We start from the raw sequence: 22,798 nt of genomic DNA, 5'->3' as shown, positions 1-22,798 counted from the left end.
CCACTTTTCATTTTAATGATGTCATTTAAAATTCCAAATTTTGATGGAATCCCATTTATCATTTTTTTTCTTTTATACATCATGTTTTTTGTATCCTAGGTAGTTCTTGCCTACCCTGAATTCATAAATATTTTCCCTTATAATTTCTTCTTAAAGTTTTATACTTTTAGGCTTTCTTATTTAGGTTCATAGATCCCTTCAAGTTATTTTTATGTATGAAAAAAAAGGTTGAGGTTAATTTTTTATATATGGATACCAGGTGTTCTAGTGCCATTTGGTGAAAACACTATCTCTTCCTCAGCTCTTGAATTGAGTTCATATTCTATAAAATTCTAAGGATAAATAATATTTCAAAACTCAGTGGACCATATATGTGTGGTTCTATTTCTAGATTCTCTGTTTTATTCCAATGATCTAAATGTCTTTCCTTACACCAACACTGTCTTGATTACTGTAGCTTTAGAAGAAGTCTTAAAATTAGGTACTAAACATCTTCCAACACTGTTTTTGTTTTTGTTTTTGTTTTTAACTTTTCTACGTCCTTTGTACTCCTACAAAACTTTTAAATTTCAATGTCCAATTCTTCATTTATACCAAGCATACTTACACCTGAATTTTTATATATACCTTGTGTATTCTAATCCTGCTAAATTCAAGTACAAGTTCTAGGGGCTACTCTAGAGATTTCTTAGTATTTTCTCTGTAGATGATCATTTCATCTACATATAAAGATTTTGCTTCTGTCATGACAGTCCTATCCTAGTTGTGTCATTTTATTGCCAGACTATTTTGGTGGGGACTAGGTTTCAAAGTTTAATGGACAGATAAAGAAGCATATCTGCCCTTGTTCCCCACCTGAAGGAGAAAGCATTGTATCTTCTCCATTTATATAAGGCATTCTCGCTGGATGTACGGAGTACATGTCTTTAATCTGCTGAGAAAGTTCTGTTCTACTTCTAGTCTCCTGATAGCTTTTACCATGAACAGCTGTAGAATTTGGTCCAATACTTTTTCTCCAACTAGTGACAGGATCATATGGCTTTCTCCTTTCCTCTGTTAAAATGATGACTTATGGGGATGGATCTTCCAATGCTGAACCAACACTGCCATCCCTATAATAAAACCACTTTCTACATCCTGCCAGATCTGACTTCCAATAGTCTGTTTTGTTAAACAAATTTCTATCTATGTTCATACGCTTTTCTTCTATTATCTTTATCCAGTTTTAGGATTAGCACAATGTTGATTTCCTAAAATGAGGGGAGAAGTGTTCCTTCTTTTTTTTCTTTAATTGTTTGATATAATTTACCAGTTCAAATGTTTATGAGCCTGCTGTTGTCATATAGGTAGGTTTTCAAGCTAGGAATATACTTTCTTTAATAGGTGCTACTCAAATTTGATATTTCCTCCAGAGTTAGTTTCATTAATTTGTCTTCCAAGGTAATTCTTGGAAGTTGTCAAATTTATTTCAAAACAGATTTTTTAAATATGCTTTCCATATCCTTTTAAATTCTGTAAAATCTGTGGTAATGTTGCCTAGCTCTTAATATTGTAATTGAAAAAATGTATAATGGATATTGTGTAACAGGAAGAAAAGGTCTAAAATACCAGGGGAATTCTGAGGGGTAGGGGAAGGGAAAAAATGGAAAGGAAAAATATGGAAAGAGGAAAAGAAATGGAAACAAGGTCTTTGCAAGTAGGGAAGGCTGGAGGGGGTGAAGGGAGGGCAAGGGAAGGGGAAAAAAATAAGAACCAAGATACTCATGTAATGGTACAGGATCCCAATGATGAATGTAACTGTATTTTATACCTAAAATGTACCAATAAACTTAATGGGAAATAGAAAAAGAAAAAGCTCCATTCTTTGCCTACTACACATCAAAGGAGACCTGAGCAGTGGCAGCACCATTTGTCCAAGTGAGACAGTTGGGCCTCTCTGTTGTTATTCTCATGAGGAGCAGGTCTTCTGGCAGGCTGGCAGGGTTTCATTAGAATCACCATTAAATCCCTGATCCTTGGAACTTTGAGATCCAATTGCCTCCTTGAGTCTCTATCATCCCAGGCCTTTGAAGAGTACACAGGGCCCTGGGATAAAACTTCACATCATGTTGTCATTAAACATGTCTGTTACCACATATCATATGTGTGCTATGTGTGGTGGCCTGTTTGCAAAGGGAAATGGTGGAATTCCCTACTAAGTCCCAGGGGGATGGAGCACAGGATGGGGAGGTGTGGTCAGGACAGAGAGAAAGAGAGAGAGGAGAAGGGAATGGCAGAGAGGCTGGAGAGAAAGGACTGTCCTTGCCAAGGATTGCATATGTGTGGTGTGGAGAACACTGAGAAGATAAAGAACCACAAAGAGAGCAGGAGCCTTGCTTCCCCAAACAAAAGTAGGACCCAAAGTATTTCCCTATCATCTGCAGCTAAGACAGAATCCAGATCAGGAGTTTGCAGAATGAAATATGAGCCCTTGGAAAACCTTTCTGAGCGTTATGGGCCAGTAGAATGGGCTTCAGAGCCATGTCTGTCCACAGCTCCCGTGGTAGAACTTCCACTTAAAATCTGCCTGTCCTGCAAAGCTGGAGTTCTTCAGCCTCTGTGTGGTCACTTCAAACACTAGGAAGTTTGTTCCCTTCAGTAGCAGCCATTCATGGAATTTGGGTACTTAGGAAATAAACTCCCTGTCCATCATACGAAGCAAAAACCTTTCCCACTAAAGTCCTGTATCATTTCTAGTTCTGGAGACCCCTTTGGAGACCCCATTAATAAACACAGCATAGACACAGGAAGACAATTACCTCTTCTTTCACAGACCTTCTGCACTGCTGCATCCCACTCCCCACTGGGCCTTCTTGTCTCTTGCAGGGCTTGCTCAAGTTGCATGGTTATAGTTCAGAGGAATTCTACATACACTCACTGCATGCCTATTGTGTGCAGCTAGGCATGGCTCTCCATGTTTGTGGGGCATACAATGTGGCTTGGTCACATCTGTGTCCTCTGTGGGTCTTTAGATTCACTACATGAAATATCATGGATTTAGAGCTAGAAGTGAATGTGTCAGTTAGCAATTGCTGTGTAACAAACCACCCCTGGACTTCAAGACTGAAAACGAGCAATGCTTACTGTTCACTAGTGCATGGATTAGCTGTGTGTGGTTCTGCTGACTTGGATCATAACCAGCCAACCACCACAGGAGTTACTCATTGTGCCTATGGTCAACCAGCTGAGGGCTAGCTGCTGGCAAACTGTTAGCTGAAGTGACAAGGTGACCGAGGCTCCAGGCAGCAGGATTCCAGGAGGGGGCATTGATACCTGAGGGCTTCCTAGGGCCTCAACTCAGAACCAGGATCCATTGCTTGCTTCTGCTATTATTGGCCAAGGCAAGTCACGGGCCAACCAGGACTCAAAGGGTGGGGAAATTGATGCCTCCTCTTGAAGGGAAGAGCAGCAAAATCCCATGAGGAAGAACATGGTCATCTGATGGGTGGAGAAAGGGGCTATTTTTATACATTGTAGGCAGAGTGAGAATATAGTATAAGCCATGGCAAAAAGTTCAATGTCCTTGACCATATCACTTAGAGAAACCACTGGGACAATAAGATTAAGGAGAAAGTGGGCTCTTACTGGTTTCCCAAAGTGAAAATGCTTTCTTTCCAATGATTATGACAGCAATGTTGGACTCACATGCAACCCATTCACAAAACCGACCTCTTTTAGGTGGCATCATTCTATTGAGCTTCCATGTCTGCTTTTCCGGGAAAAAAGTAAACACTGTATTTGTAGGATCCTGTGAGTTTAAATGCAAGAGCTAAATAAACCTTTTCCGTCTTCGAGTTACTTGCCTCAGGCATTCCAGTGTAGTGATGTGAAGCTGGCTAGCTATGATTATATATAAAGATGTGGGGAACCTTTAGAACTGGTTAATGGGAAAAGGTGGGATGGGTTTGGAGGAGCTGGGAGGGGAAACTGAAAGTACTGTCTACAGAGCACTATAGATGACTCTAATGGGGGCTCAGATGGCCAGAACACTCGTAGAAATGAGGACAGGAAGGCTACATGGATGTTTCAGGTGGAAATGAGGATCTCACTGGTGACCTGGAGAAAAGACTGCTTTTGCTACACCATGGCCAAGAATTTGGCTCCATTGTGCCCATTCCCGGAGACTCTGGGCATGGCTGACCTTACTGGAGAAAAATCTCAAAATAGCAAATCCTTCAGACTATGGAATGGATGTCACTGTCTGCTTTTAGCCACATTTACAGTGGGAATCAGGAACAAAAGGGAGCAGAACACAAAGATACAACATTCGAAACGTGGTCAAGAAGAAAGTAAAAAAATGCAAGGGTGTGGCCAAGGAGGGTGTGGTTGCTATGGAGATGAATGTCAATAGAAAGAAGACAAATGCTTTAAATTGGAAATCAGGACCCCCCGTGCCCCAGACACACAAGTCAAGATATGATCCCTTGTTTGCTCTTACATAGGCTCCTACCATGAGGAGCCACCTGTTGCCACTTTACCAGAACTGAGCAAGTGCAGGCACCATGCCTTTGAGCCTCTAAGCCTGTGAGCTAAATAAACTTTTTCTCTTTACAAGTTACTTGCCTAAAGCATTTTGCTGTAGTAATGCAATTTGTGTATGTGTGTGTTTGTGTGTATGTGTGTGTTACTGAGGATTGAACCCAAGGTCTTCACACTGAGCTACCTCTCCAGCCCTTTTTTATCTCTTATTTTGGGACAATCTCATTAAAACACTAAGTTTCCAGGCTGGACTCAAACTTGCAATCATCAAGCCTCAGCCTTTCTGAGAGCTGAAATTACAGATGTGCACCACACACACACATACAAACACACACACACACACACATACACGAAGTCTACAGTATTTTATAAGAATATGTACTTTCAAAAATAGTAGCTGTGTTCACAAGATTTCCCTAAGCATAGCAAATACCTGATAGAAATCAAAGATTTCAGCCATGATCACTTGGCCCTGTTATTTTTGGCCAGTGGCAAGGCAGCACACTGCAGGAGTAGGGGGCAGTAGAGGCTGCTAACCACTTGTTGTCTGGGAAGCAGAGAGAGACAGGAAGGAGCCACAGTCCCAGTGTCCCCTCAGGGCCAAGCCTGGTGGCATAACTTCTTCCCAGTAGGCCCCATCACCTAAGGGCTCCACTGCCTCCCACTGGTCCCCTGGGCTGGGGATCAAGCCTGCAGCACGTGGGATTTTGGGTGACACCCAAGATCCAAACCATACTAGTGACAGTGGTTGTTTCGGGGCGATGTAACTACTGGTGAGTTTTCGTGTGTGTGTGTGTGTGTGTGTGTGTGTGCACGTGCACACATGTAATGTATGTGCATGTATTTGCAAACCTCCAGACTTTACACATTTCCTGTAATCATCATGTATTACTTTCATAATTAGAAAATGCAGTGCAATAATATGTAAATAAATCCAACACCAATGATGAGAAAAACACCTCTGAAATATAATTAATGTGAATTTATTAATAAAATTGTAATTATGGGAAACATTAAAAAAACATACTCCCCCAGCCTGATACTTTGGCTCTTATCAAATTCCAATCCAGTTGACACAATCAGTTATTACCATCACCCATCAATTTTCCCCCCAAAGTTGGAAATGATGTTGTTTTCAAGGATTCCAAGCCATTCGTTGATACCCTAAAGGTACAAAAGGTTTCCTTCTCTAAACACACAGAGCGACACCTATGAAGCATGACAGTAAGAGGGACCAACCATCACTGCTGAGGCACTAACAACAGGAGGCTACAGAAATCGTGACCTTAAACCACCCTGGGCCCACCTCTGAATCCTGTACTCCCAAACAGGCAACTTTTCTGAGTAAGAAAAATATTGCCCTCTGTAAGTCATTTGACAAACAACAAGGACAGCACAGACTCAAGATCCTGGGGAGGTAGAATACATATTCAAATACCTTTGACTATAGAGGTAACCAGTGATTCAATTATTTTTATTAAAAAATATTTCAAGGTTGTCTAAGATTTCCTAAGGGATTTCTTTAATGAGAGTAAAGAGAATTTCACATTAACTCTGTTTTCAAGTGTGCATTTGATTAGAGAATGGATTAGATTTTCTCCTTTCTCCCAACCCACTTCTCAATGTGTCTTGGATTTTGGGGTTTTCTTCACATGCTCCTTTTTCCCAAAGCATTTCCGGAAGCCATAGGCGCAACACTTGAAGGTGATGAAGGACACAGACAGCGTAATGGCCAGGAGGAAGCCGATCACGTCCAAGGAGTGGTACTGGTACCAGGTGAGGTCGTGGGCTGCAGGGCGCAGGTGTGGCGCCCCCTTGTGCCTCATCACGAATTCCACCCAGAACACAGCCAGGTCCAGTGGCTCTATGGGTCGGTCCTTGTGCAAGGTGGAGAGGCGCACGATGTTCTCCTTGTAGCTAAGCACCAAGACAGTTATGTGAATGCCTGGGACACCACACAATGCACAATCCACCCCTTATGCCTCCTTCCAGCTAGGGTGGTGATCAACTTTTCTGACTTGGTAGGGTAATATGTTTCTATAACACTAAGAAAACACACACACTTAAATGTTCTTTATGAAGGAGGAGCAGTGGAGGGAGAGGAGAAGGAAGGGAGGAAGGGGACGGGGAAAATACAGGTAGTATTCTTCTTTAGTTTTTCTCTTACCTTTTGTCATAGATGACCTTTTTTAGAGCATTTGCTAAATCATCAGAAGTCATTTCAAGGACATTCAAGGTCACACCAGCTCCCCGTGTCTCCATGCGCTTTGCATTGTCCATCTGATCTCCAAACAAGGGCATCATGACCATGGGGACACCATTGCATATTCCTTCATAGATACCATGGGAGCCAGAATGTGTGATAAACGCCCGGGTCTTTGGGTGACCTGAGAAGCACAACAGGGAGAGATGCGGCAGTCAAGTGGCCCAATCTTCTAGCCAAACATGGGAATGCTCAGCATTATCTCCACAAGGCCCTTGCAGAAGCGTGCAGAGAGAGCCATAGCCCTCAGATAAAAGGTAAGGTGAGTCCTGCTGGCCATGGGATTGTCAAGCTAAAGTATCCTCTGCCTAAGCCATTTCTTTATTTAACCTGGTTTGACCTACACATCAAATTCTCCCAACATACCAAGCAGATCATTCTGGGGTAACCACTTCACAAGGATCGTATTCTTTGCAAGATTTGATGGTGGAGTTCCAGTGTAGCGCCACAGGACCTTGCAGGGACAAAAAGAACACAATTTAACAAAAAACATGGTATGATGTTTTAAAATCTAAGCTTCTGGAATGAGTCCTCCCAATGAACAGAATGGACGTAACTCTACAGGAGCAGGTGGTTTAGCATTAAGAAGGGCTTTGGGGCTGGCGGTATCCTGCATCTTGTCCCAGAGGCATAGCGATCAGGGTGTGCTTGCTATGTCAATACAAAAAGGCACCAAGCTGTGCATTTAGAATTTTTTCACTTTTCTGCACTGTCAGGGAAAGTTTAATTAATAAATCAACTCAATGCAGAGATATATAAGCAGCAACATGCACAGCACATTCAGTGTCCTATCAAACAGCTTTTTGGAGACATTCTTATTAAATACAGGAAGAAACAATATCATATTTATTTTTAACTATATTCTCCCTAATATTTTAGGATCTCTCAGAGAAAATGAGACTTCAGAGTGAAGTGGACCTTGGCTGATGAGTAGCTGAGAGTTAAAGTGAAAAAAAAATAATAAAGGGAAGAACTTTGGATTAGTAGTTGGGAAGTGGCACGGGACATCAAATGCAAAGTTCCAACTAAGGCAATTAATTTGGATGCAGAAAGTCTGGGGTTGTAATTCCTATGAAGACAGATATGAACGAGTCATACAGAGTTCTCTCACCGTTTGAGGAACTTTGCCCAAACCCTCAGCAATGGCCATAGCTTTCTTTTCCGGAATGTCTGAAATCATGGATCCCAAAGAGAAAACCACAATTCCATGTTCTCCAGAAGCATTAACATAACCTTCAAATTCCTAGAGCCAAAAAAGAAATTTTCAGTTAATCATTTCTGATATTCTTTGGTGACTAGATACTCTAAGCTCTGAATTTGAGATCTTCCTCTGAAGAACATGATTCAGTATGTATGAAATAAAGGAAACATTTTTCTTTTTGGTACTGGGATCAAACTTGGGTCCTTGAGTGTGCAAGGCAGGTGGTGGAACCACTGAGCTAAATCTCTGGGCCAAGGAAACAATTATTAATGTGTGAGTTTCTATGGTAGGATGTAATGCACCACTAGCCATCGATTCTTTCTATAAAGTTTAAATCAGCCTGTTAGCAGTAAGCTTGAGAGCAATATACTAAATTTACATGCATTAAATGCGATACACGCATCCCGCTTTGCCCTTTGCAAAGGAGAAAGGCTTCTTTTTTACCTGTGGGGTTTTCTTGAGATAGAGAATCCTGGCAACAAGTTAATTTTCCAAAATAAAAGCAGAGGCACATGCACGTACGTGTATACACATCCATGCATGTCCATGCATATGTGTGTACATGCATGTGCAGTCACACTCCCTGGCAGTTCAACTCTGTGCATCAATTCTGTCCTACCAGTCTACACACTGGTTGTGATGGTTGATGGATTGCATCAGTTTGATTAAGGGAATCTCAACTAAACTGGCTCAGCAATTCCACACCCGAGACTGTGGAGGACCCACCCTAGAGTGTCTTGTCACCTGGGTGGTAATGAAAAGAAATGGGGAAATGAAGAGGGGCAGATCTGCTTCTGTTTCTTTGGAGGAGCTCCAGTCGTCCCCTTCACCTTGGACATCATCTCCTGCTTCCAGGGCAGACCGCTTAGCTTCCTCTGTAGACCCTTCGGCCTCCATCACAGGCCCATCAGCCTCCTGATTCACAGGACTCCCACAGGACACTGCAGTGAGCTCCAGACCTCTGACTGAATACTTCAGTCTCCAGAGTTCAGACAGACCCCCTGCACTATTCCACATCTGACTCTGTGGGCAGCCATTGTAAGCCAATCTTGTAAATTCTTATATATTGGTATGCCTTGTGTTATATGTTTCCCTAGTAAACCCTGACTGAATGATATGCTGGTAATGACCTAATTAACCCTCAAAAAGCTCACAAATGATTTTGTATATTTCCAAAGAATGTGCAGGCAGGGCAGAGTTTTGCCCACAGCTGAGGGTCCCTGGCACATGATACCTTCAGTGTTAAAATACTGGGCAAAGCAGGACCTTGAGCACCTTACCTGTAAGACAGAACAAATCCAACAAGGTTCAGCATACACAATTACTTGAACAGTGACTTCTGCTGAGCTCTAACCTCAAGGTGCTGGAATTGCCAAGATCAACCCTGAACCCTTCCCCAAAGCATACTCACTCTCCTTCCAACCAGGCCACAGGCTCTAGGCCCATAGCAGCTGTGTCTTGGCCTAGTCCAGTGGTGGTGAACCTATAGAACATGTGCCCCAGTGGGCTGTTAGTATCATTGAAAGATTAAAAGGAGAATGGATTAAGAAGATGTGGGGTTTTTTTAATAAAATGGAGTACTACTCAGTCATAAAGATTGAGAAAATAGAGTCACTTAGACCTAAATGGATGCATATTGAGGACATACTCTTAAGTTAAATAAATAGGACACACATACTGGTGAGAGAAACTAAAAGTGTAAATAAGGATCAAAATGTATAATTGATAATGTGAAACAGGAAGAAAAGGTCTAAAGGGGAAGGGGAAGTGGAAGGGCTAGGAGAAAGGAAAAAAGGGACAGGAAAAAATAGGAGAAAAGGAAGAAATGGAAACAAAGTCTTTGTAAATAGGGAGCAGTGGAGGCGTTGAAGGGAGAGCAGGGGAAGGGGAACAAAATAAGAACCAAGATACATCATGTAAAAGTACAGGTTCCCAATGATGAATGTCATCATATTGCATACATAAAATGTACCAATAAAATGAATGAATTAAAGAAAGAAAAAGCTGTAAAAGGTGAGCCACCACTGGCTAGTCCATGCCCATCTGCAAGCTCAGAGAGGCCAGGCTTGTCCCTTCCACCACCGCCACACTACACTTGAAGTTTGTGGCAAGGACATCCTGCTGGTGGCTGTTCTGAAGTCCTCCCTCCCTCCCCAGGGCCACACCACTCCCCTCCCTCTGCCCCCTTCCCTGCCAGCTGGAGCCAAGCTTACTGCCAAGTGAGGGCAGAGGCTGCCCTGCACTGCCCCACACCTTCCCTCCTCCAGGCTGCATCCCTCAAGAAGGGAGAGTCAGCTTACACTCCTTCGCACCTCCCATGCCCACTCAGCTACTAGGATGTGATTAACGCATATCAAACCACAGGTCCATCAGCACCCAAAGTCAAACAGCAGGACTGAACTAAAGTTTAAATAGCAGGTAAGTTTATCTACGTGAAGGCAGAGCAAGCTGCAGAGATTGTGTTATCTCTGCCACCTGTTTTTTTTTAATTAAATTCTTTTATTGGTACATTGTAGGAATACAACACAATTACATTTCTCATTGGGAATTGTACCTTTACATGATGCATCTTGGTTCTTATTTTTTCCCCATTCCTAGCCCTCCCTTCACGCCCTCCACCCTTCCCTATTTACAAAGACTTTATTTCCATTTTTTCCATTTCTCATCATTTTTCCTTTCCCTTCTTTCCTTTCCCCTGCCCCTCCCATTACCCCTACCCCTTTGGACCTTTTCTTCCTATTTTGCATTATCCATTATTCATTCTAATCATTGGTACATTTTAGGTATACAATATAATGACATTCATCAGTGGAAATTGGCACCTTTACATAGTCTCTCTTGGTTCTTATTTTTCACCCTTGCCCAGCCCTCCCTTCAACCCCTCCAGTCCTCCCTATTTACAAAGATTTTGTTCCTATTTTTCCATTTTCTCATATTAATCCCATTCCCTTCTATCCTTTCCCCTAGCCCTCCCACTTCCTTCCCCTTTGCCCCTTTTCTTCCTATTTCACATTACCTAGTATACATTTAGTCCTTATTTACACTTGCAGTTTCTCACACTAGAGAAACTATTCGGTATTTACACATGTGTGTCCTATTTATTTCACTTAAGAGTATCGCCTCAATGTGCATCCACTTAGCTATAAATGTCTCTAATTTCTCATTTTTGATGGCTGAGTAGTACTCCACTTTATAAAAAAACCACATTTTCTTGATCCAGTCTCCAGTTGATGGGCATTTGGGCTGTTTCCAAGTTTTAGCTATTACAAACTGTGCTGCTATGAACATGGGTGCACATATATCACTGTGGTATGATTCTTTTAATTCTTTGGGGAAGATCTCCAACAGTGGAATAGCGGGGTCAAATGGGGCTTCCAGTCCTAGTTCTTTGAGGTATCTCCATACTGATTTCCACAGTGCTTGCACCAGTCTACACTCCCACCAGCAGTGGAGCAGGGTTCCTCTTTCCCCACAGCCCCACCAGCATTTCTTATTGGTTGATTTCATGATAGCAGCCATTCTTTCTGGAGTGAGGTGGAATCTCAGTGTTGTTTTCATTTGCATCTCTTGAATGACCAGTGATGTTGAACATTTTTTCATGTATTTATTTGCTATTTCTACTTCTTTGTCTGAGAAATGTCTGTTCATTTCAGATGCCCATTGTCAGATTGGATCTTTAAATTTGGGAGGTCTGATTTTTTAAATTCTTTATAGATTCAAGATAGTAGACCTTTGTCTGAGGAAGAGCAGGTGAAGATTTTTTCCCACATTGTGGGTTGTCTCTTCACAGTGCTGGTGGTTTCTCTTGCTGTGCAGAAGCCTTTTAATAAGAAGAGATCCCACTTGTTGATTGTTTGTGCTAATTCATGGGCAACTGAGGTTTTGTTCATAAATTCTTTTCCTACTCCGATGTCTTCAAGAGTTCTACTTAACCTCTGTTCCAACTGGTTCAGAGTTTCTATTTTAATATTTAGATCTTTAATCCATTTTGATTTTAGTTTAGTGCATGGTGAGAGATACAGGTCTAGTTTTAATCTTTGGCAAGTTGAAGCCCAGTTTTTCCAGCACCATTCATTAAAGAGGCTATCTTTCCTCCAGTGAGGATGTTTGGCTCCTTTATCGAAGATGAGATGGCTGAGTGTGTCTGGCATTGTTTCTGCATCTTCTAATCTGTTCCACTGGTCCTCAGGTCTGTTTTATTTGCCAGTACCATGCTGTTTTTATCACAGTAGCTTTGTAGTATAGTTGCATATTGGGGATTTTGATACCCCCTGCCATGTCTCTGTTACCTAGAATTGCTTTTGCTATTCTGCGTCTCTTCTTGTTCCAAATGAATTTTTGGATTGTTTTCTCAAGGTCCATGAAGTATGCTGCTGGGATCTCCATTGGAATTACATTAAATCTATATAGCAGTTTTGGAAGTATGGCCATTTTCACTATATTAATCCTTCCTACCCAGGAGCAGGGGATGTCTGTCCATTTTCTGATATCATCTTCAATCTCTCTTTTCAGAGTGCCATAGTTTCCAGAGAAGAGTTCTTTGATTTCTTTCGTTAGGTTGATTCCTAGGTATTTCAGTTTTTTGGTTGCTATTGTGAAAGGAATTGTTTGCCCTACTTCTGTCTCAGTGAGTCTGTCATTTGTGTAGAGGAAAGCTATTGATTTTTGTGTGTTGACCTTGTAACCAGCTACTTGACTGAATTTGGTTATGAAGTCTAGAAGACTTTTGATGGAGTTCTTGGGGTCTTCTCTATAGAGTATCATGTCATCTGCAAATAATGACAATTTGACTTCTTCATTTCCTATCTTTATTCCTTTTATTTGTTTCTTTTGTCTAATTGCCATGTCTGCCACCTGTTATGGGCCCCAATAGAGGTGTGCTCCATCCCTTACTTGATAAACTTCCCAACTCTTTGGGTGACTTCACGGGCCATGGGAGAGCCAGAGTGAGTCACCATGTTAACTGTGTATAACCTTTGGTTTCCCCACCGCCTGTTCCTTTCCCAAAAGAAAAAAACAAATGAGATGCCTCTTCATCCTTTAAGACCTGAGAAAAGACTTCCCCACTCTGCTGAGGCCTCCCTGTCTAACACAGACCTTTAGATCAGAGCCTAAGTTAGACTGAGAGTTTCATTTTCGCAGTTGTAGGCTTTTTGTTGATTTTTCCTTCTCAAGCACCTTTTGTTTCTAGAACCCAGTCCATGTTAGAAACTGCCGCTGTGCTATTTTGTGTCCTGAGTCAACCACACATCCCTCCAGCTTCCCTGTCCACAAAGGTGCCCTTGTCTTTCTTCTCTCACTCTCTGCTGCCCTGTCTTCCATGGAGCAATTGTTCTCTGACAAAACATAAGTCGCTACCTGCAATCTCTGAATCGCTGCTGTACACAAACACAGTCTCTTACCATGACAAAGAAGCGACAAATGACACAGGAATCGCATGGGGTTCAATCCTTTCTCACAGTGCTATTCTTGTCACTTCTAGATCCACCAAACACATGTCAAAGCCAGGTCATGCTTTCTCTGGGGACTCCCTGAATGGAATGAAGATTTTTATCTTTATTCTCATGTGTGTGTGTGTGTGTGTGTGTGTGTGTGTGTGTGTGCGCTCACACGTGTGGTGCCAGGGATCAAACCCAGGGGTGCTCTACCACTAGGCTGCATCCTTCACCCTTTTTATTTTGTTTTGAGACTGAAAGGTCTTGCTAAGTTGCCCAGGCTGGCCTTGAACTGGTCGTCATCCTGCCTCAGACTCCCAAGTGCTTGAGACAGAGGTACCTGGCAAATGTTTTTTGTAGCACTGTGGACTAAATCAGGGGTTCATGAATGTACCCTCCCACTAAGATACATTCTCAACCCTTTCTGTTTTTAAAAATTTTGATGGAGAGTCTATTCCTTTTTTCCTTATCTTTATTCTTGAAGTTCAGGACTTTTACCAAGAGGGTTGGATATGGGACAATTGGCACTAGAGGACTGGAAGTACAGAGAAGCACTTTTTAACTAACAAAGGGGCAAAGAGAAAATAAACAGTAACTTCCCAAACTGCAAAAGTCACACAAAGGGAAAACGGCAAAGTAAACAAAACATAGCATAAATTGGAAGCATTACCATCAAATCTACCCATTGGTAAATTCCAGCATGCAAAATGAACCAATTATAGCAATATATCTGACCAGATTAAACATATCAACTCCATGTTGTTAAAAAAACAAAAGCAAAGCTCAAAGACAAAGTGTACTAAGGAGGTACCAGGAAAATGTAAACAAAAATAATATGAGGTAGAGAGATTAATGCTTAAAAAGTGGAATTTCTGATTGAAACACTGAACAAGGAAAAGAAGGCTACTATCAGGTACAATTTACACAGATATGTTCACATCTCAGCCTGCTGACACCAGCAAGCCAGCACCAATATGTACTCTGTGCAATTCACAGACAAATTTGTGGGGAGGGGGGATATGATTACATCATTAAACACCATAAATCCAGTTGATAAAAGTGAGCGGCCTCTCTCATAAAGATCCTAAAGTAAAGAAAGAAATAATTTTGATAGAGACTATTTGTCCCAAACAGTGGCAAACATAATGCAAAATGATAAAATAAACATCAATTTCCATTCAAATCAGCACCCAGACAAGAATCTTTGCTAGTGCTGGAGTCGTTCAACTGTTCTCAGAAAGTCTAGTGAATTCAATACCCTTGATATTTGGCATGGAACTTAGAACAAAAGAACCTAAAGTTCCTTTATGAGAAAATGACTACATGTTAGGTTTTTTTTAATGTATGAAAAGCAGCCAGGCGTGGTGGCACACACCTGCAATCCCAGCACTTTCAAGATCTGAGGCAGCAGGCTTGCGAGTTTGAGCTCACCCTGGGAAACTTAGCAAGGTAGAGAGACACTGTCTCAAAAACACACTTTAATAAAAAGCAATTTTGGGGAAGATAGCTACGTAGTGAGCATTTGGCTAGCACTGGAAAAAGTAGCACAATCATAGTGGTAAAACAGACCTAATAAGAATACGTTACAAACAGAACAAATATGAAGAAACATGCAAAACATTTGATCTTTGCTGAGAATGTTTTTGTCACAACAACAGAAAGTCCTGGAATACAAATTCCAATGTTCTTCATAGAAAACTAGATTAGACAGCCAGCAGAATAAACTGTAGGACCTAAATACCATGAAATACGGTTGGTCAGTTAAAAACCAGAAATACTATTCAGAACCAGAGCAATAGCCACCGCATATTAACAAGTGAGTAAAGGGCTTACATTGCTGCCCTATTTTGTAAAACAAGCAATAAAAATTATATACACACCTGTATGCAATTATAGGAATATGAAGAACTATTTTCAGCCCAGAATTTTCTCCACCAATGCAGGATCAGTGAATGAAAACAAATAAAATAAAAACCTCAAACCTAGGAGACTTGGAAATAGAAATTAACAAAAGAAGTCTTTAAAACTATCTCAGTATGTTCACTTTGCACATACCTTCAGAAAGCTCCTTCATCTAAAGAACTCCCAAGAGTACAGGCATGCAAAAAATCCACTCTGATACACACCTGGGAGAGCAGGTTTTTGGCAAGGCAGTTGATCCCACCAATAAAAGCCATATTGGGCATGGTGGGCCTGGGATACTCATTCACAAAGTCAGTTCTGAGCAGCCAGATAGATGCAGAAGCCAGAAGATCCCGGATAGTCACGTCTCTCTGAAGGACTTCTGAAGCAAGGAGCGAATAGGGGGAATAAACCATATTGCACATGACTTTCTCTGTCAAGGCAATGAGCACATTCTTCACCCGCTGCAGGAAGCTCATGCGATCTGGGTTCAAGGACATAGACCTAGGCACATAAGACAGTGGGTTGGGACATTGGGTGGCTTCAAAGTGCAGGCCACATGGCAATGCATTCAGGAAGAAAGCAGCAGGCAGAGCCAGGTACTGAGGGATGATGGCACCACAAGGGAAGAAAGAGTCGGTCAACACAACATCGAAGCTGCTTTCCACCAGGGAGGCCATCAGCTCCTTGTTGTGCATGAGGTGGGAACAGCCAGAGAAAATTGTAGCAGAGTCCTTTTTGACTTTCTTGTATATTTTGATCATACGCTGCAGGAAAGCATAGTTTCCAAAAGTAAAACTTGGCTAGGGCCAAGTTCAACAAAACTGGCCTCCACGTCCTCACTCTGGAATGGCACAGGGTACGTCTTCAATGTGTAAGATGAGCCTTCTTTTATGTACAACAGGGCCTCTGGGGCCATGACCACAATTTCATGTCCATTCTGCTGCAGCTGCGGGATGACTCCAAGCATGCTCAGCCAGTGGCTGCCGTCTGCTGGGACCACCAACAGCTTCCCAGCATGGGACACTGAGGGCCCGAGCACACACAGCAGGAGGCCCAGGACAAGCAGAAGTGGGCGCAGGGATGCCATGGCCATGGTGCCCTTGGCTTTGCTCCCCTTCTCCTACTCTCATATAGCCAGAAGTTAGTACACACTAAGTTAATGTTTGATCGTGTCATATGATTGAAGCCACCCGTCCGCAAGGACAGCAGGAAATTTTGGAAATGATTGACTGGTTTTCTTGATAGGCCACAACAGATGAGTTGGGTGGAATTCCATCCTCAAACCACATTCTTGAGTAAGAACAGAAAGCAAAATATCTCTAGTCCTTTGGATCCATTAGATATTTTCAGAGATCAAGAAAATATTATGAGAGAGGAAAAATGACCACAAGGTGACAAAGTAGACTTCTTTTCCAGAAATAAGACAATATTTCTTAGCCTTTTGGAAACAAAAGAGTCTGCCAGTGCAGCTCCCCTTTGGACTGTGGAGGTCAAAGCATTCTCCTGCATCACTCACTCAGGGCACTGCCTTACCACTGGCACTGAGTTTTAGTTCATTTATCTCACAAATATGTATTGAGCCCACCAAAGGATGCAGATCAACAAATACAAGAATGAGAATTTGTATTTACTGAGATTGTACGATGTGCAAAGCACTGTCAAGCTAAGCATTCTGCAACACACTTCATGTAATCCCTTAGAACTGTCCTGTGAGACAGATACCACAGTATTTTCCTCATTTTACAAAGATACTGAGACCAAGAGGGGCAAACAGATATTCCAGAGTCCTGTATTTCCTCAGTGGCAGAGCTAAGACCTGGGCCCTAGTTATCTGTGCCCAGAGCTCTTAGTTCTTAACAACTCTTGCAGTCTCTATATTGGAATTCCAATTCAAATTGGAATTTGTATTCCAGTATGGAGAGTAGTACACAAGTCCTTCATTGAAACTTACAATGAATTATAAGTCAGAAAGAAAGCTGTGATCCCCAAGTCATTGTCCAATTAACATAAATGCAGAAAAGGCAGACAAAAAGGCCACAGTGAAGGAGAAGGTACACACACAGCAACAGCTGGTGTCCTAGGAGATCAGGCAGGGTCAGCTCCTGCTGAAGAAGAGGCCAACCAGGGTGAAGACAGAGCTGAGCATGACATGCCTTTCTTTGGTGACCCACTGCTGTTCTATTCCATCCCAGAAAGAAAGCATGGACCCCAACATCACTGGCCATTCATCCCTGTAGTTATGCTGCAAGGGTCATGGAGAAAGGGCTAACTTTGAAGCTTTGGTGTCCCATGGAGGCACTTCTTATTCTGGTACTCAGTTTCCCTTTTCCCGAAGCCAGCATCCTTCATCAACAGCCCTCTAGATTTGGATGTGCTTCCTTAGGGGTGCACACACATGCCCCGAAGCTTCTGCCCAGCCTCAACACTCTTACTCAGGCCTAGCAGAAAGATGTAGCAGTGCTTTTGTTCTTTATTGAGCCCTCCTCTGCAATTGTGAAATCTTCAATTCGAGTTAAACTTTAAAAGCAATAATTTTTGATAGGTTTTCCAAAGTCCCAAAGTCATGAGAGTTCATCTGCAGATCACATGATAGATATCACAAACTCTGTTGCCACTATAATGATCTTGTGACTTTTCTTTCATCACACCGAGCCTCAGAGCTATTTATCTATTGGATCTATCTATTTATTGTGTGGTGTTGGGGATCAACACAGGGCCTCACACACGCTAGGCAGGTGCTCTGCCACTGAGCTAAACCCCAGCCCCTGGAAGTGTTTTGAGGCTGCTGTATACCTACTTGGTTTGGGGCCACCACTCTGCCCCTACTCAGGAAAATACTGTTTTCTAATCTGAATCTCAAGCAATCCACATCCTTCCTCAAACTACTATGCAAACCACTGCTACATAACCCAACAAAGCTTCCACCTTGTGGTCTTGGGAGACCTGACACTTAAATTCCATTGCTAATTCTCTCTTTCACCAAATCTTTAAGGACCTGTGAGCCCTACTCCATTAGAGACACAGTGTTACGAGCAGGCTCAGAAAATCAGGTAAGAAATGGCCTCTGCTATAAGGTCCAGCAGGCAGAAATAAACCAGGCAGTTATAGGGCAGGGTGGGATGTGCTCTGGCAGAGGAGGAAGAAGAGAACAGGGGAGCAACCCAGCCTTGCTTGGGAGGCTACTGAGGAGTGGGTGTCTGTGAAAGAAAGGTTCCTGGAACCCACAGGGAGGTTCTTTGCTAAGTGACAGCTAGAAGTTAATAGTCCCACCACTTGGGACACTCTCAACTCCTCTGATCAGCTCAGAAAAGGGCTCCCTACCAAAGCAGCAACATCCACACTCCATTTTCCTAGACCTTGAGTGGAACATTCCAGAGGGAAACAAGGCTGTCTTCCTCAAATTTCTGCAGCATTTTCTTCTGTTCTGCCTTCCACCATTGAGTGCTTTGCTACCCGGCTACACAGAAATGCAGGTCTTCCTCACAGGTGGGCTTCCACTCTGGAACTACCGTCTCACTTGCACAGACAGCGAGCACTTCTATACGGACCAACTTCCTTTCTTCTGCTCCAGGTGGCACAGCCAAGCAAGTGCTGAATCTGGATGATTCTACCACTGCCTCTTGGGCCAGTCTGCCATGATTCTGTTCCAAGGCCCCAGGCCTGTTCCCTCAGCCCCTCCAGCTGGCCTTCTAATTCGCCCTGTCAGCTGCCCCTGCCCTGCCCCACCCCACTGGCACTTCTGGCACCTTGGTCAATAGCTTCCCAGGGCCCATAAGAAAACTTGCTCTTCAGCCTTGCCCTCAGGACTTCCTGGAATGGACCCCAGTCCCCTGTCCCAGCTTATTCCTCCTCTCTAGCCCTTCTGCCTGATCCCATCCTCTTCCTTTTTCCCTCCATTCACTTGCCTTCCCCCGAAATTTCCCTTTATACTTTCCTGAACTGCTTCTGTTCCCGATAAGCTTCCTACTACTATTTACTGCATCCTTGCCAAGTGCCAAGTCCAGGGGTTCGATCAAGCTCAACCTCTCTGTGTGATATGAACCTGGCAGTCTGTTCTGGTGAGTTTAATGCACTCAGTTAGACCTACTGTCTTCATGATGAAATATTAGAAAGTTCACTAATTAATTATTCCTCTTTTAGAACAAAGGGGCTCTTATTAGGGTGTTGCCTCACAGTCGATCAAAGCAAGGAATACAGGTCCAAGAGAGAATAAGGACAAAGTGGAGGGAACTCAGATATCAAGAAATACCCAAAAGAAAATCACAGTCATGACATAGCAGTTTTAGTGGAAATAGACACAACATCCCCGGTTTACTCAGAGTGCTTTGAATATGGCTTACAAGTTTTAATGATGTTGATTTTCTAGGCCAGAGATTTTCACATGAGCTAGGGAACACTGGGGATCCCAAAGAATTCTTTCAGGGTAATTTTACAAAGTCAAAAGGATTTCCCTAACAATGATCCTGCCTGACTGTTCCCTTCTCATTCTGTCAAAGGGACAGGGGAGGCCAGGTTGTGATACCACAATAGATTCAACACAGAAGCCCGCGCGGGACTCCAACTCTCTTCTGATAAACCATAAAATAAAGAAATGTGAAAGATATTGACACCCTGAATATTTGTTTTTTAAAATTCTGCTTAATTTTCTCCTACGATACAGATGATACAATAACCCATATAAACAAAAGCAAATGGGTTCTGAGGCCAAAACTTTTGAGAAGTGAAGTGCTCTGACACATGACTGGCCTGGAGCCCAGGGTCAGTCAACACCCATTCCTAACACCCTAGCCTTCCCCCAGGCTGAGGGGAAGCTGACTTTAAGAAAAACATTTCCTAAGGTAGCAAGAGTCATGGTCTCCCCGTTGCTGCCTCCAACTTTCTCCCTTCCTACCCTATTCAGAGACACAGGCAGGGCAGGAGTGTGGGATGGGCAGAGCCAATAGGATGGGCGGAGCAGAGTGGGTGTGGCCACGTCACGCCACAGAGCTTCTGCAAGCCTGTAGAGCAGTGGATTCTGGGATGGGGACCTCCACTTCAACCAATGACAAGCTGCCACGTCACAAGGGCGACCCCGTCGGGCACCTACAACTGACCTTGCACTCGTCCTGCCCCCTTGGGCTGGAGGCCAAAGCCCTCGCCTCGCCGGCCGCCCAACATGGTGGACTACTATGAGGTGCCGGGTGTGCCTCGGCAGGCCTCGTCGGAGGCCATCAAGAAGGCATACCGCAAGCTGGCGCTCAAGTGGCACCCAGACAAAACTCCTGAGAACAAGGAGGAAGCAGAAAGGAGATTTAAGCAAGTGTCCCAGGGCTATGAGGTGCTGTCCAACGCCCAGAAACGCGGCATCTATGACCACTATGGTGAGGCAGGAGTGGATGGCGGTGCCAGCGCTGGCGAGGCCTCCTCTGTTGACACTTTCGAGTTTGTCCTCACCTTCCACCACGCGGTGGAGGTCTTCAAGGAGTTCTTCGGGGACTAGGACCCTTTCTCATTTGACTTCTTTGGAGACCCACTTGAGGATATTTTTGGAGGCCAGAGGAGTTCCCAAGGAAGCAAAAGGTCTGAATCCCTTTTCTCTACCTTCAGTGAATTTCCAGCTTTCAAGAGTAGTTTTTCTTCTTTTGATTCCGAATTTGCTTCCTTTGGTTCCCTGGGAAATGGAAGCCTTTCTTCTTTTTCTATGTCTTGTGGAAGCGGTGGAACAGGCAGCTTCAAGTCCATGTCAACTTCCACCGAAATAGTTAATGGCAAAAAAGCCACTACCAAGAGAATCATTGAGAAGGGCCAAGGAAGGGTAGACGTGGAAGAAGATGGAAAGTTGAAGTCCCGTCTGATAAATGGCAAAGAGCAGTTGCTGCACCTCGACACCAAATATGTAAATGATGGTGGGGTATTGAGTTAACCATTGGTTAAATAAAATGTTATAACTAGGCTCTTTAAAAGCAGATGAGCCTAGCAAAGTGGATAGAATTCACTTCCTAGGTTACAACAAATTTCCACAATTAGTGCATATTTATTCTCTCCAAATTCTGGAGGCCAGTAGTCTGAAATCCATCTCACTGGCCTGAAAGCAGGGTTATCTGCAGGATGCTCACTCTGAAGGCTGAAGGCAAGATATTTATGTCAATGCCTCAAGGTTACATGGACTGTTTGCAGCCCCAACTTGGTTCTACAACTATGGTGGATGCTGGAAATGAAAAAAAAACAAGCCTCTCCTTAAAGTTGTATGTATCTCCCCCATTAGCATATGGGGGATATACATCAAAGTAGCTTGACAAAAGCCATCTGTCATCTGAAATATTGATTGGATGACACACTATGCAGACATCTGAGGAAATCATGTTGCCTCAATTTAGGGCCCACATGATGGCCTTTTTGGAGGTTATTTCTTTGGGATAACCCATCACAAAGTGTTCCATTCCTTACTGCCTTTTCTGAAGATTGCATGACAAGAAAAGGCAACTGAAATTGGTTAACAAATACAAGTTCTTAATTTTTTTGCAGAGGTAAAAGGCCTGAACACATTGTCAACAAGGTAGGACTATGTGAGAATGCCTTTGAATACCTTTCAGGACCCTTAAAATCCAGTCTGTATGGAGTGACATGCAAACAGCCTGAAAGGAACATGACATTCACTGTTGTAACATAGGAATACATGGTCTCTTAAAACCACATCACAGCAACAGTCACCGAGGTACCTGGGCATATGCTTCCTATATATTAACTGAACAAGAAAAGTTAGAATGAGACAGACTACCAGGGCTCCTGAAAAATGAGTTCACTCCAGCCACAGAACTCTCACCAGTGAAGACACTCACTGGGTAATTTGCTGGGATTGAGTCTGTTTCAGAAGAAATTGAGGATGTCAGCAGTTTTGAGGTGATAGGATTAGGTGCAGTGTCATAGCAGTTATATGTGCTGGAAATCTCTCAGGATCGGACAAAATGGGTGTGTTTTTAGCAACATGATTGGCTAAATATGCTCAGCAAAGAGTTCAGTGATAGGCAAAGAGCTTGGCATACCAAGATCCATCAGAGGTCTTTAATACCTCTGGACAATTTAATAGTTGAGAATCAATACAACGATCAGTTTTTAAGTATGCAGGATCACTGCTGCTGTGAATGAAGTTTTCCTTTCACACATATATAAAGCATTTAATATGAAGGATTCTTAAAGTAGAAACTTTGTAAAATAGCTTTAAAAAGCACCAAACAACAAAACGCTCAAGCTCTATAGGCCTCTATGTGGATGCTCAGTTTCTATGGAAGGTTTGAGTAGACTTTAATGGGAGAGAAACAAGGACATTTCCACTGATGAAAAGATGGGCATCTTGAGGAAATCACGGACACATTCTCCAGAGGCACCAGGCAGGAGAAGCCATATCCATGTGGGACCCCAAACACAACACCTGTTGCCATCTCACAAGGTCATTAAAAACTCAAACCCGGACACCGGCCCTTGCTGGAGGCCCACACA

General features: G+C 43.0%; 2 protein-coding genes across 8 annotated transcripts in view; one reads left to right on the top strand and one right to left on the bottom strand.

The window, feature by feature from the left end:
* Positions 1-5,485: 5,485 nt before the first annotated feature.
* Positions 5,486-22,798, bottom strand: part of LOC101707823 (UDP-glucuronosyltransferase 1A6) — a 54,675-nt gene continuing 37,362 nt past the window's right edge. For 3 of the 7 annotated variants that reach the window (XM_087209459.1, XM_087209460.1, XM_087209458.1), the window contains 4 exons: positions 7,893-8,024; positions 7,148-7,235; positions 6,686-6,905; positions 5,486-6,435 (listed from right to left, as the gene is read on the bottom strand). In XM_087209459.1, coding sequence (XP_087065585.1) covers positions 6,138-6,435; positions 6,686-6,905; positions 7,148-7,235; positions 7,893-8,024 — 738 coding nt within the window. In that variant the 3' untranslated portion in view covers positions 5,486-6,137. Of the gene's footprint in view, positions 6,436-6,685; positions 6,906-7,147; positions 7,236-7,892; positions 8,025-15,543; positions 16,054-16,085; positions 16,432-22,798 lie in introns of those variants that run through there. The other 4 variants (XM_087209464.1, XM_087209461.1, XM_087209463.1 and 1 more) reach the window with 4 other exon arrangements.
* On the top strand, positions 20,252-21,642 carry LOC147828575 (dnaJ homolog subfamily B member 3-like). The gene has a single exon (XM_087209465.1). The coding sequence runs from the start codon at positions 20,478-20,480 to the stop codon at positions 20,799-20,801; it is 324 nt and encodes a 107-aa protein (XP_087065591.1). The 5' UTR covers positions 20,252-20,477; the 3' UTR covers positions 20,802-21,642.

This window comes from Heterocephalus glaber, unplaced genomic scaffold (assembly GCF_053883595.1).
Source record: "Heterocephalus glaber isolate CG9 unplaced genomic scaffold, H.glaber_assembly_v1.0 deba00001004, whole genome shotgun sequence".
Lineage (NCBI taxonomy): Eukaryota > Metazoa > Chordata > Mammalia > Rodentia > Bathyergidae > Heterocephalus > Heterocephalus glaber.
Note: the sequence above shows the minus strand (reverse complement) of the source record. Positions and strands in the feature narration are given on the sequence as shown.